At 41.7% G+C, this 15,188-nt stretch overlaps 1 protein-coding gene across 1 annotated transcript in view; it reads left to right on the forward strand.

The window, feature by feature from the left end:
* Sos1 (SOS Ras/Rac guanine nucleotide exchange factor 1) overlaps positions 1–14,972 on the forward strand; it is a 76,048-nt gene extending 61,076 nt beyond the window's left edge. The window contains exons 17-22 of the mRNA XM_032908829.1: positions 22–139; positions 4,515–4,687; positions 4,890–5,006; positions 6,366–6,633; positions 12,200–12,318; positions 13,385–14,972. Coding sequence (XP_032764720.1) covers positions 22–139; positions 4,515–4,687; positions 4,890–5,006; positions 6,366–6,633; positions 12,200–12,318; positions 13,385–13,876 — 1,287 coding nt within the window. The 3' untranslated portion in view covers positions 13,877–14,972. The remainder of the gene's footprint in view (positions 1–21; positions 140–4,514; positions 4,688–4,889; positions 5,007–6,365; positions 6,634–12,199; positions 12,319–13,384) is intronic.
* The last annotated feature ends 216 nt before the right edge of the window (positions 14,973–15,188 follow it).

The following is a 15,188-nucleotide window of genomic DNA, read 5'->3' on the forward strand; positions in this document are numbered from 1 at the left end:
CTTTTAATTTTATTATTATAGCAAATACCAAGTAGACAAAAGAAAATTTTAGAAGAAGCTCATGAGTTGAGTGAAGATCACTATAAGAAATATTTGGCAAAACTCAGATCTATTAATCCACCATGTGTGCCTTTCTTTGGTAAGTCTTTATTCCTAATTGTTATTATGCTTCTAGATAAAACATGTTATTAAATGAGTGTAGAAAATAGCACCTGAGTCCTTTCATATTCTTCTTGTTAAGACTTTTACAAAAAGGTTCAGACCTAGCATAGATTGAGCGTCCTAAATGTAAGAATCCACAATGGACATTGAAACTTGTTGAGGTGATACCACAAGTGAAAACTGCATATCTGGCCTTGTTTTGGGAGTCACAAACAAAATGTCAGTTCACTACACACACTGTGAGATAACCTTCAGGTGACAGATGTGAGTGTGAGGCCACCCTGGGCTGCATAGCAAGATCCTATCTGAAAACAAAACAAAGTGTGTCCATCAGTCAGGCCATAGATGTAAGGAATATGTGGTCCGGAAATAAATCTTCCCTTTAGACTTGGAACCCAGGACATCTATAGACACTCCAGGTGCAGCGCGAGCTGAACCCCTCTGACCTCACTGACCTCACTCAGAGAGAGACATGATTCACTTTCAAGTGCCATCTGACAGCCATCACATATCATATCACTCATGTCTTTGTAGCCATATTATTTTTGTTACTGCTGCAATCCTCCTGCCTCAGCACTCCTGGTTCTTGGGATAAAGAGATGTGCAGCACCTTGACCAACCTTGTGGTTTAGTTTGATAAAGGAAGAAGCAGCAGCATGATTACAGCATCCACACTTGTATTTAATCGCTAACAAACACATGTCGACATTCACTGCCGTGCCTCTGAGGCAGTCTGCAGCACATTAGACTTTCATTTTTACCAGCTCCTTATTGCCCTCCTTGGCACTGGAGGACGAACGCCTTTCTTCTTCCAAGACTGACTGTCCTGTCCGAATCTGTTTTTCTTGCACAGAGAGTGAAGATGGGGCTTGTCTGTTGCCTTCTTGGAGGTTCCTTACATTTTACACTTTCTGTATTCTCCCCCACACACCCTTTTCCCCATTCCGTGCTAGGGGTGGAACCCGAGCTTATGCCTGCCAGGGAAGTGCCCTGCCTGGGCTGTATCCAGCTCTTGGAGCAGCCCCTCTCTCTGCTTGTGTGCGTGCTTGGGTGAGCGTTCTTCTGAAGGTTTAGGAATTGATCTGTCTTACTGTGTTTGACTTAAATGCAGTCATACATTTTCTCCTAGCTGTATCTTCATCTCTGTTGTTTTCTGTGTAGTCTTAAGTTGTGGTGCGTAGAACAGTGGCAATCCTGATACTTTCCTCAGTGTATCCATTTTCTCTTATTTCACTGTTGAACTTCATAACTAAATATTTTTACATTTGCTTGTGGGTTTTTGTTTGTTTCTTTGTTTTTCTCTCTGTGAAGCCCTGGCCATCCTGGAACTCACTGTTTGACCTCAAACTTAGAGATGTTCCTCCTCTGCCTCCTGAGTGCTCGGCTTAAAGCACGCCTGGCCTGCTTTAGGTCTTTTTATGTGCACGTTGTATGTGTTTTGCATTACACTTTATACTTTAATAATCTTACACTAGCATGTACAGTAGCCACATGCTATCTGTAAAGTTAATGTGACTCTTTCATCATCACCTGTGATCAGTGTGTTGTTTCCTGAATGTCACCAGGTCCTTCACACGCTCTGGAGTTGTGTAGGGACAGGAAGACAGAGCATTGTGATACAAATAACAAGGAAGGGCAAGCATGACTCAGGTTCTTGGTCCTCTGGCAGTTTGCTCCCACCCTGGTGCAGTGTAATCCTCTGCGGACGCCACCCAGGCTTAGGTTCTTGGTCTTCAAAGGGAAAACTCTGGGCCAGTGTCTTGTCTGGTCTTAGCACCTAGCCATGGGCCTGATATATGGAGGCATCACAAATGTTTTTTTGAATGAATGAAAGAATCCGTATTATTTTAGAACAGAAGAGAATTTGGCCACTTAGACTAGTATTTGATAGACACAGTGACATTTAGATTTGCATAGTATCTACATATCCACAGACACACATCTCCCTCCCTCCCTCCCTCCCTCCCTCCTTCCCTCCCTCCCTCCTCTCTCTCTTTTCTCGAATCAAACTTTGGTGGGCCTAGAGAGATGGCTCAGCATTTAGGAGCACTGACTGTTCTTTGATAGGACCCAGGTTCAATTCCTAGTACCACATGGTGGTTTCAACTGACTGTAACTCCCTCTTCTTGACCCCATAGGTACCAGGCATGCATGTGGTACCTAGGCATACATGCAGGCAAAATGCACATAAAAACAAAATAAACAAAATAAAAATAATTAGGCCTGCTACTATATAGTATTGAGGTCCTATTAAATGTGTCCATATACAAATATTCTTTGCAAGTCACATATGCTTAAACATTTATATAAATGCAGTATTTGATCATCGAAGTTCGGACAGCACTACCATGATTTTATTCTTTTGGCTAGTCATTAATCAGGCATAAAATACTTCTCCAAATTTTATCCTGATGTCTCCCAAAGTGCTTCTTGTATTTTTACAACTTTATCTAAATGTTTTTTTTATATAACACATGTGGACATCCTGTTCACTGTACCAGTCACATTCAGTCTTCCTAAGTACAGAACTCAATGCCTTCCTGCGATGTCCTGTGTGTGTGTGTGTGTGTGTGTGTGTGTGTGTGTGTGTGTGTGTGTGTGTGTGTACGTACATGTACACCAACCATTGTTGAAGGGAAGGGACTCTCAGAGGCCAAGAGAGGGTGTTGGATTCCCTGCAACTGTAGTTAAAGGTCCCTGGGAGTCATCTGATATGGGTACTGGGAACCTGACTTGAGCCCTGTGATAGAGAAAGCAAGGCCATGTGTAAACCCTGAGCCACTTCGTGAGTCCCAGTACTAATGTCTTAAGGCCTACTACCCTCTTATTTCATGCCCTCTGTCCTTTCCAAGCACACAGAGTATGAGAGCTGCACACTACTCTTCTTTGCCAGTCAGTACAGCTAGCAGTCCTAAAATGCAAAGATGTTTCTAACCTCTTATCTCCTAGATAAAAGTTAAGCTTTTCCCTTTTTCTCAGAGACTGACTGTGTACTCGGATGGCCTACTATTCCTGCACCGCAATGCCTAGCAAAAGTTAAACTTAACAAAAGACATTTCACAAACTGAGTACCAGATGCTACTATCTACAAACACTGCAAGTTTTGCCGAATTTGGAAAGCTGATACTGGCTACCATTGCATATGCACACTCTTAAGGACGTTGTTAGAAAGCACAATGCTTACTACAACACACAGTAATTATTTTGTGAACATACCTTGAAGAGTGGCCTTGGTGCTGAGAAATAAACAGATAAATCATGTGCCCAAACCAAACAAGTATTGGTGTCAATGTTACCTTATTTTATACACACACACACACACACACACACACACACACACACACACACACACACACACACACAGAGTGTATTTTCATTTGCTATACCTAAATGTAGCAGAAAGGCAGTACATTTGTACTCAGTAAATGAACTCAGGTAGTCACACATGCCTGTTTCCACCCCTTCATCAAAAAAAAAGAAAAGAAAAGGAAAAAGAGGCAGTGTGTAATTTGGGAGGAAAAACAAGAAAGAAAAGTAATATTCAGATACCAACATTAGCAGTTGCAACCACACTTTCTTCTTTTGTCAGGCCAATCTCAGCCTGTATACAGATGAGTAACTGAGGCACGGAGAGGCTGAGCAGTTTATGTAAGACAGCACAGGTAGAGAGCAGCATGGCTGGCTCTAGAACCTTTGTGCCAGGAAGGAACTAAAGTGTTCCTGGGTCAGATAAAGACAGGGGTGCACTGAGGTGGAGCTCAGTTAGAAGGAAGGGCGCCTGCCTGCCTGAAGCAGGCGTGGGATGCACACCTGTAACCCCAGGGCTCAGGGGCTGCAGCCAGAGAGAAGGGCCCTAGCTACACGGCCGGCTGGAGACCAACCTATAGCACCAGGTGCACCAAGTCTAAAATCTGCACGCATTATGTCACCCTGTGCTCGGTAGACTCGAAACCTTTCCTACATCTCCACAAATAAGCCTGCTCAAACATGGCCACTCCAAACTCTAAGACTAAGGACTGGAAAGGCAGGAAGTGTACTCTGAGACGAGTTCCCTCTCTCTGGCAGTGCCTCATCAGGGACAGCATTGTTGAGTTTCTTCAACACAAGCCACATAACAGTGAGGACGGAAGCCATTATTTTCTAAAAAATAATCTATTTCTGAAACTTGATCTCCCTTTCCTTGAATGTTTGTAGAACTTAAGTATTTTCTAGACGGGTTTAATGCAGAGGCATATCTGGGCACTGCTCCTTTGCCTATTATCACTGCGGACATTATGCCTACAGTTAGTGAGAAGGAAAAAACTTGTGTTCTTCCTTCTTTATCAATGAAGTAATTTCCTGGGTTTTTCTAGGAATTTATCTCACAAATATCTTGAAAACAGAAGAAGGCAACCCTGAGGTCCTAAGAAGACATGGAAAAGAGCTTATCAACTTCAGCAAGAGGAGGAGAGTGGCCGAGATAACAGGAGAGATCCAGCAGTACCAAAACCAGCCGTACTGCTTACGGGTAGAGTCAGACATCAAGGTAAGACGAATCATGTGAGGACACATTTTCCTGATCACCTTTATACAGTGCCTCATAAAGGCTGTTATATTGTAGAACAGAAAAGGAAAAATAAAATTTATAGTCAGTAACTCAAATTTTCTTATATTGAACTTATCCTAAGATATTTTCAGGAATTTAAAATCTTTAATATTAATAATTTTTTTTTTTACTTTTATTTTAGAGATTCTTTGAAAACTTGAATCCAATGGGAAATAGCATGGAGAAAGAATTTACAGACTATCTATTCAACAAATCCCTAGAAATAGAACCACGGAACCCTAAGCCTCTTCCAAGATTTGTAAGCATTCAAGTCCACAGGTTTCCTCTTTACACCTTCCCACGCTGTAGTTACGCACGCCATGTGTCTCGTAGACTAGGGCTGTGAAACTGTTTAGGGACAGGATGGAATAAGACGCTCACACGTGATTAATAAGTAAATATAATGAGGGCTTCCCCACCTGGTTTCAAATAAGTGAACATTAATGTTGATTTTAATAAATTCTAATATGATGTAATGATAAAAGTAACCAATTTATATTGTTTGTTTTTTTAGTTGTAACAAAAGTTAAAATTTGTTTCAAGGACATGGAATTTAAGAAATTTATACTAATTCATTTACAATCAGTATATTTACTTGGCTTATCTGTTTATTTTTGTTTTTCGAGACATTTTCTTTTTGTAGCTCTGGCTGTCCTGGAACTTGTTCTATAGACCAGTCTGACCTCAAACTCATGAGACCCACCTGCCTCTGCTTTCCTAGTACTGGGAATAAAGGTGTGCACTGCCACCCCCACCCCCACCCCCACCCCCACCTCCACCTCCAGCATACTTGGGAGTTTTTTAAATAATGACTTATTAGAAATGTTAGCCATGAGTAATGCAAAGTTTGCATAAAAATGCTTTTACTAGTGCTTTTACTTTGTAGAACTTTGTCAGTGCTGTGCCAAGGTTAGGCTCAGTGTCACCTCTCACTCAATCTGAATTTGTTCCTCCACTCATCGAAAGAGTCAGAATCAATATAAGTAGCTTCTACGTGGTCACAGTAAACTACTAACATCTGTGACTCAAGCCAGATTTCTTTTAACTCTAAGTCAGCTTCTAAGCATGAACCTGAAATAGTTCATTAGACATAAGTGTGTCGGCCGCAGTGAGAAGTGCTCATTCTGACGGGAAAGGCCCTAGAATTAACACACACACAAGTCAAAATGCAAGCAACTCAGCCGTCAGTGTCCACATGATCTGAACGTCCTCCTGCCCACACTTAATGATGGCTGTTCTGACTTTTCCAACAAGGCCTAATCACCTCAAATAGTGTTTTAAAAACTGGAATTATTGTATAGTACTTATGTATTTCAGAAAAATTTCCATCCCCTAAGGTACCACCTTAACAAGCCCTCTGTTACTTCTATCCATATTAAAGCTCAGTTACTGACATTCGACTCTAACAGCCCCCGGCACAGGTCCTCCACAAAGCCCAGTGACCGCGGCACTGGGCAGGGGCGGGGCTCTGTTCTCAACCACCGTGACACTTCACATTGCTCATTTACAATTTTCGTAAGTGTTGGTTGAATTTTATTAGGAAAACAAAGAAAACACCTTCCTTTTAGCCACGATGTTTTAAGTACTGTGGTTTGTCTTTTGTTTTTGATGTCTCTAGCCAAAAAAATACAGCTATCCCCTAAAATCTCCTGGTGTTCGTCCATCAAATCCAAGACCAGGAACCATGAGGCATCCCACACCTCTGCAGCAGGAGCCAAGGAAAATCAGCTACAGTCGGATCCCTGAGAGTGAGACAGAAAGTACAGCGTCGGCACCAAACTCCCCGAGAACACCGCTGACGCCGCCTCCTGCGTCCAGCACCTCCAGTAACACAGATGTCTGCAGCGTGTTCGATTCTGACCACTCCGCAAGCCCTTTTCACTCAAGTGAGTCTAGAGTTCAAGTGCTTCTGAGCAGTTGTTAGTACTGCCCAGGCCAGAGGTGCAGATAACCTTGGTAACTGTGTGTATTCATCCATGTACAAAGAATACATAAGCCCGAGCTTTGGAAGATACTAGAATTCTTTAAGTCTAAAACCTAGAACTGGGAGGTTTTTGAAAGTTGCTGAACACACACTCTGAATCTATCCAAATGCACACTGCCCACGTCTAGAAGAGACAGAGGCCATCCTTAAAAATCTTCAAAGAATATCAACCCCCTGGTTTGTTTTTTTATTTTATTTATTTTCTGTGTATGTGTCTTTTGCCTGTGTGAATGTCTCTACATCTTGTGGGTGCCTGGTGCCTGCAGAGACCAGAAGAGAGCGGCAAATCCCCTGGAGTGGGAGTTGCAGATGATTGTGAGCTGCCATGTGGGTGCTGGGAGCTGAACCCCAGCTTCTAAAGGAAATATCTATTCAGCCACACATTTATTTTATCTGGATATAAGGTATACCATCCCCACTAAATTCTGCGGTGGCTTCTGATTTTCCAGTTCATAAGATTCCAGCGGTTAGATCACCCTTCCTCAGGCTCACTGTAGTGTCCTGATCACATGTCGTTCTTGGTGATACCAAGAAGAGCGTGGCCAGACAAGTCCTAGTGACTGCTCTGTCATCCCAGTTCAACCACAGTGAGAGCAATGTTTGTTTGCAAACGTCTAATAGCCACATTAGAGAAGGCAGACATAACTTAGAGTCCTTTCTTTAACCAATATGTAAAAAAGGACTTCAGTGTGAAAGCATAGAAACAGTTCACAGCACATTCCTGCTTAAGGATTTACAATCCAGTGTGCATTCTCTATTTATGGCACATCTTAGTTCACACAAGCGCAAGATGTTTAGCGGTTAGAAGGTTACTAACTGACTCTCTACAAAGCACCATCCACTCTTAAGTATTTCATGAGGAGCTTTGCAGCTCTCCTAACAAAACATCACACAAATGTTTATTGTTAGATCAATCAAATCAACCTTAATCCTCTGGCGATTGTCTCCACATGTTCTTCCCATTGGCTTCCTAGCTGATCAAACTCCACTCAAGGACTTGATCAGGGGCAGCATCAGGGGCAGCATAGCCTCATCATTGAGCAAAAGCTAAAAAGGACCAACCTTTGCTTTGGGAATCCTGCTTTATCATCCAGGTCTGCTCACAACTTTCCTGTTCTTGATAAAACACTTTCTATGTGCCCTGTGGAGCTTGAGGCTTCTTCTTTTTTTTTTTTTTTTCCGGGGCTGGGGACCGAACCCAGGGCCTTGCGCTTCCTAGGCAAGCGCTCTACCACTGAGCTAAATCCCCAACCCCTTGAGGCTTCTTCTAACCTAAAGAAAACAACTAAAAATGTATAAGCTTTTGCAGATGTATTTTGAGATTTGTCCCCGAATCCTGTGTAATTGTTTCTATGACATGCACACATGCATTTGCACTCAGTACAAAGTGTGTCTTATCTCTGCACTACAGAAAGTGTATTTGTATTGAGCATTCCCTTGGCTTTGCTTGTGACTAAGGAGCATGGAAGGCACACTATGCACACAGTGAGCTGGTGCATATGTTTTTGATAAGTTCATCTGTAGCCTATTTACTTAAAGGTACCCCCTGCTTTGAACCAACAGATCTGTAGTTGTGGGGTTGCTTTCTTTCAGTTGCTCCTCACTGCGCTGTCTCTATCTGAGCACCTTCTGAAGCCATGTTTCCCCGTCGGAAAGGGTTGCTGTAACTGCGGCCTGCAGTCCTCTAGCACGAAGGCAGCCATTACTTATGTTCCAAAAGGCTAGATTGACTAGAATTAATATATTGGTTGTGATGTTCTCGAGGCTTAGCTTTATAGAAGTATACTATTTACTTTTTAAAAGTAAAAATAAAAGGGGCTGGACAGCTGGCTCGTGGGTTAAGAGCATTTACTGCTATTGCAAGCAGCCCTGGATTTGGTTCCCAGTACCCAGAAGGCAGCTCACAGTCCCTGGACTCCAGTCCCAAGAGACCAGGTGCCCTTTTCTGGCCTCTGTAGGCTCCAGCATGCATATGACTTGCACACACAATTAAATAAATAAAAACAGAAGTGAGGAATATGCAAGTAGGTTAGTGCTTAAGCAACATACTGCGTCTCTCATGATCTCCACTGCAGCTCCTCAGAAGGGCTGAAAGGAAATCAGGACACCAGCTTCATATCATTCAGAGTTTAAACATGAGTTTTACTCCACTTACTAGTGTTGCTAAATTGCTACTTATTTATACATATAAAAAGGAAGTACTGTGGTAAAATACTGGCTTATGAAGGCAACCAAGTTAACAAAAGAGTGCCATAAGGCTGACTGAATTTGGAATGTAGTTATCCTCCTCTTGACCAAGTAAACTGGAAAAAAAAAGTCCCAAATTAAATGAGTTATTGCATATTGTGTAAAAACAAGTAAGAGGGAAATCTTAATTTTAAAATAATCAGCTCAGCGCCCTCGTGTGAGAAGTATTTTAGCTGCTTGGGTAGTTGTCTTCCGCGTGTTGGTAGTGAAGAAGTGACCGATGGCGATTCAGAACCGCCGGGGTGTTCTCTCTCAAGTCTCTCATTTTAGCGCAGCGGCTGTCAGCCTGTGCGTCGCAGCCCCTTTGGCAAACATCTCCAAAGATATTTATATTACAATTCACAACAGGAGGAAAATTACAGATATGAAGTAGCAATGAAAATAACTTTATGGTTGGAGGTCACCACAGTGTGATAAACTGTATTAAAGGGTCACAACATTAAGAGGATTGAGAACCACTGTTTTGATGTTTCTGTGCTTTTTTTTTTTTAATTTTTTTTCTTTAAAGAAAAAAATTAAGACTTAATTTAATTAAAGACAATTTTTCTTAAAAGAATATTTTGTAAATTAGGCATTCCAAATTTATCTAGGAATTTCCTCAATACAATTTAAGAGCCAAATACACTGAAATCTTTAAGTGATTATGAGTAGGGAAGCTTTTTAAACATTCAGAGCTCTCAGTGCTTTGTGACAATGTCATGTTCTTAGAACTTGTTTTCAAAGGAATCTGATAATATCTGTATGACTCTCCCTTTAGTCTTTGGCAAACGATTTGAGTCTATTTTAAACTCTTCGCTGCGTTGGGTTTTGTAGTTTACACTGTCTTCCGAGGCAGGTTTGCTGGCTGCACAGGCCAACGTGCTTACCACCAAGCATGAAAGCCTAAATTCAAACCCTGGACTCCTCATGGTGGAAAACTGACTGCTGCACGTGTGTCCTGTCCTCTGACGTCATCACACATCCTGTGCCAATGGACACAGTCAACACACACACACACATAGACAAATGTGAAAATCTGCCAGTGTTATAGCATCACATCATTTTCTAATGAATACTTTCTTTTTTTTTTTTGGAGCTGGGGACCGAACCCAGGGCCTTGTGCTTGCTAGGCAAGCGCTCTACCACTGAGCTAATCCCCAACCCCGAATACTTTCACTTATGATATTAAGAAGTAAGAAAAACTTCAAAAATCCCAATACGATATTAACTCCTTTTTTTTTTCTTCTCAAACGCATTAATGAGCTTTTTCTAAAGATGATTACGATATTCTTTAAAACTAACACGGTGTCGTCTTACATACTTTTTATGGGTCAGTTGAGAATATCAGTGGGAGAAAACAACTTTTTCCTGTTTCCTTTCCAGAGGCGGCGATGCCGTCTTTACCCAGGTTACACTACCCTGTGCTCAAGTCAGCACACCTGATTTAAACCCGATTCCTGCTCTGGCATGAGAGCAGACCGAGGGCACCTTCCCTGCTGAGCCTCCCTGCACCGTCTTTTGACCATAAACAGTTGCCTTGCATTTATATGCTTACTTCTCACGCTTTTTCCTCTTAAAAGAACTCACTTCTCTTTTCCAACTACACAATTCTCAATATACTTCATTCTCAACTTTAAAAGAGAAGCAAGCAGCTTGCACCGTCTAAATTACAAAGGGCACTTAGCCTCCTGACAGCAGAGAGCAGGTAAATACCTGCATTAACTTGCTAAGGACCACCTTATAACTAGTTACAAGCTCTAAATATTTAGATAAAATCAAGTGCTGGTGTACTTACTTGCTTTAGCCCTAAACTAACAACTCACTATAAATCCTACTATTTTTAATGTTTTAAACAAATCAATGGCATTACTCTTTGTACAAAAGATTTCAAAATATATCCATTAAAAAACATCAGTTACAACCTAAATTAATTGTATATATTTTCTTAAAAAATAGGTGACCAAAATGTTGGTCTGAGGAGTGGGCAGTGTTTGCTCTGAGAGCCTGAGGATCTGATCTCCCAGATCCACAGAAAACCTGGCCTGATGTCACCTGCTGTGAGCACAGCACTGCAAGGCTGTGAGAGCCAGAGGCAGACCAGTCTCAGGGCCTCACTTGCCAGGCAGCCGAGCCAAAAATGTGGGTTACAGGTTCAGTGAGAAAACCCATCCCAAAAAATAAAGTGGACAGTAAGAGGAAGACACTCAACATTGACCTCTGGCCTACACACACACACACACACACACACACACACACACACACACACACACACACACACACACACGTTGGCCATTTGGATATAAGTGCACAAAACACTCCTCACGCTCCCTACTGTTATATTAATAGTGGGATTAGAATGCTTAAAGGAATTAAGAAAGCCTGCCAAGTACATTCTTAATGTCTCATAGTTTATAAACTAATAGTAGCAAAGTTGTCTCTCAGAGCGTAAGTATTCGGGCCTGCATTGTGCCTTCACCACTGAATGACTCCTCTCTGCATCTCATCACCTTGGTCTTACGCAGGATCACTAGATTTTAGAAAGTTCCTGTTCTCACTGTCAGAGCACCCCTGCCCTGTGACATTCTAAATGGTTTTCTATGTAGACATTCGAAACAGCTTTTGGATTAGATGTGATGATTCTGATCTTGTTTACATGCTAAGGGCGTCTGGACCCAAGCAAACTGTGAATAGGCTTCAGGAAGCAGCAGATTCTCTCCTTTGTGTTATATAAGAGAGATAGCCCTGCCAAGGTCAGAGACTGTCCCTAGAAACTATCTAGTCTGGGCACGATACCCTGAAAACAAAAAAAAACAAAAGGGGAAAAAAAAAAAAAAAAAAAAAAAGAACCTACCACAGTTGGAAAAAAAAAGACCATTTCAAAGATTTTTTTCAAATTACCTTTCCAACAGAAATCTGAACATTAACCCAATTAAAAATTCCAACTATAGATTAACAATGGTAGTACCATTTTGTTCAAAAAGTGCAAAAAGAAACAAAAATCCCCTCCAAAAAAACCATTATTTTAGGCAGCTTTTTCTTTTAAAAAAAGATTGTTAAGAAATTTCTGCATGGTTTTATAGCAGTTTATTTTAATGAATGGAATAGTATTGGGTATTGGTTTATTAAACTGCTTTTGATAGTTTAGCACGTTTCTTTAGTCAGTACTGTTTCCATCTAAGTCTTTTCAAGAGTAATAAATGAAAGTTCCATAATCTTTCTCTCTTTTAAATTAACCCTTACAGGATCTGCTTCAGTCTCATCTATAAGTTTATCCAAGGGCACCGAGGAAGTGCCTGTCCCTCCTCCCGTCCCCCCTCGAAGACGGCCAGAGTCTGCCCCAGCGGAATCCTCCCCATCCAAGGTAAAGCCAAGCACCGGTTATCTAGATGTGGCTGTCAGCTGTTAACTGTCAGTTCTCTCTCTTGCTGGAGTAGGCTAGTATCTCAGAGTACTTAGGTTTAACAGTTCAAATATTAAGTATAAATTTATCATGCAAGATGTTTATGTCTTTTCTTATAAAGGCAGTTTGGGCATGCATGCAAACCCCTATAAGTTTTTAAAGCTATGAGCATTACCAAGAGAAAAAACCAAGTCTTATCTACCAGGTGGTGAACAGTAACTTGGCTTAGTGTGGTTCTTTATAGTTTGCTTGTGAACCCCGTCTTCAACAGCTGAGCCATCTCTTCAGCCTTCCTGCAGTTCTTTTAAAATGACCCGAATGTGTGTGCGCGTGTGTGCGTATGGGTGTGTGTGCGCGTGTGGCTGTAGCGTGTGTGTGAAGGAATATGATAAATGCATCTGTACTGAGTATCTGCTGAAAGTTACTCTCTGATCTGAGCCAGATAGGGAGAGATTTCAATTTTAGGTTAGATTTTAATTTAGATCCTAAAGACATATAATAATGAGACTTCCTGCCTGTTTAAATTTCCCCCTTTTATTGTTTATTTTGCAAGTTATTCAATAATTCTATTTGGTCTTAAGCAGCCTAGAGAACAGAAGCAGCAGGATAAGTCAAGGCCTGTAGATTTCATGAAAATTAATACTTTTAAAACATTTAATTAATTAATACATTTAAAACTTAACAGGGCTATAGTAGTTTGTTTGCCTAATATGGACACTGCCTTCAATCTTTAGCACTGCAAAAAAGAAATGGATAGTTTGTGCTAAAGTAGAATTTAGTGCATTATGTGATAGGCAGTCAGTAGTAACCAAGAAACTTTTGGCTAATCTTGACAAAATTAGTTTCTTCCCCTGCGTGTGGACAGACCGTCTTGATTAACATATTTGGTAAAAGTCCACATTCTGTACCCTACATTCTGCCAGTAGCATGTCTGAAAACTCCAAATTAACAAACTCCAAATTAACTTACTATATTTATGGTGCTCTTCAAAAGAAATTAACATGTTCTGTTCCTTTTCGTTTGTTAGATTATGTCTAAGCACTTGGACAGCCCCCCAGCGATTCCTCCTAGGCAGCCCACATCGAAAGCCTATTCACCACGATACTCAATATCAGATCGGACCTCTATATCAGATCCTCCCGAGAGCCCTCCCTTGTTACCACCACGAGAACCTGTGAGGACACCCGATGTTTTCTCAAGCTCGCCATTACATCTCCAACCTCCCCCGTTGGGCAAAAAGAGTGACCATGGCAATGCCTTCTTCCCAAACAGCCCATCCCCCTTTACACCGCCACCTCCTCAAACCCCGTCTCCTCACGGCACGAGAAGGCATCTGCCATCACCACCACTGACACAGGAAGTGGACCTCCATTCCATTGCTGGGCCTCCCGTTCCTCCACGGCAAAGCACTTCTCAACTTATCCCCAAACTCCCTCCAAAAACTTACAAAAGGGAGCACACACACCCATCCATGCACAGAGATGGACCACCACTGCTGGAGAATGCCCATTCTTCCTGAGTTCCTCTAAACTGGGACCCAGTTTCCCAGCCCAAATCCATTGCTGGCAATGGATGCACTGAACATGCCAGCACTGAGGAGTTACAAGGAGAGCTCCAAACACTAACGACTCTACTTCAACATGTAGTAAGACAATGATTTTAACCTACACGTAACTATGAGATAAGATGGTATTCCAGCTTAGAATGTGGAAACTGATCTAGAGGAACTGCACATCTGACTGCACCTGGAAACCACGGGGAGGGAGGGACTTTCCTGGCCAATAGGCAGGAGCCCTCCTCATTGTGAAGTGTTCTTTCTCTTTAAAGGGATGGAAAACAGTCTCATGTCCAACACGCCCATATGTTGACAGTTTTTGTAATTCAAAATATTATGCACTTTTAAAAACTCTTAAACAGGGATCTCCTCCTCCTTTGTTTTCCTTTGCTTCACTCTTCTGCTTTAGAATGTTTTCTAGAAGTCATTCAGAGGACTGTGAGAAAGGCTGTGGTGCCTGGCCTTGTGGGAATCAAGGCCCAGCACTGTACTGCAGTCCTGTTTACAGATTACTACAGTGAACTGAGTGGGTACCGAGGCTTCACCAAAGAGGTACTTGTTGTTATTGTTATTGTTTTAAGAATAATTATGCCAATTTTAGGAACATTCCCTACCTACCCCTACTCACAAATAAAATGTGGTGGTGTTGCTTCAAACAAAAACTTTGACGTCATGAACATGATGGAAGAGGAACTTGTTAAAGCGTAACTGTCAAGTGTGCTATCTACACTTAGGAGACTGTTAATCTCTGCTAGACTCATCCCAGCCCTCTGTCCCTCAGACGTTTACTGGTAATATCTGTCCTGGCTTGTGGCTGTCCCTCTAACTGTCCACAGAAACGCAGGCACCCAGTGTGAGCAGAACACTCTGGGCTCCTGACACCTTCCGTGTTTTACTAATAGTTGAACAGTTAGCATACCTAGAATTACCTTGCATCGCCTGAATCATGTGTATATAGTGAATGTTATATAATATACCTGACAGGTCTGTTTTTATTTAATTGAATAAAGATAAACTACTTTGTTTGGCTGGCATATATTAAATTATTACATGGAGAAAATGGTTGCTTCTTCTTTCTTGGGGTTGAAAAGCAGACGAACCCTAGGCATGAAGCACGTGTGGTACGCCTGGGTGTCTGGGTCTTACAGAGTTATCTCAAGCTGGAGTTTGGCGCGAAGGGAAATACTGGCTTAAAATGGGATAGGCATCTTTTAGGCAGAGCCTTGCAGCTTTCTAAGTTTCTTGACAACCATGCATATTCGTTAAGATATATACT

The sequence above is a fragment of the Rattus rattus genome, chromosome 7 (assembly GCF_011064425.1).
Source record: "Rattus rattus isolate New Zealand chromosome 7, Rrattus_CSIRO_v1, whole genome shotgun sequence".
Lineage (NCBI taxonomy): Eukaryota > Metazoa > Chordata > Mammalia > Rodentia > Muridae > Rattus > Rattus rattus.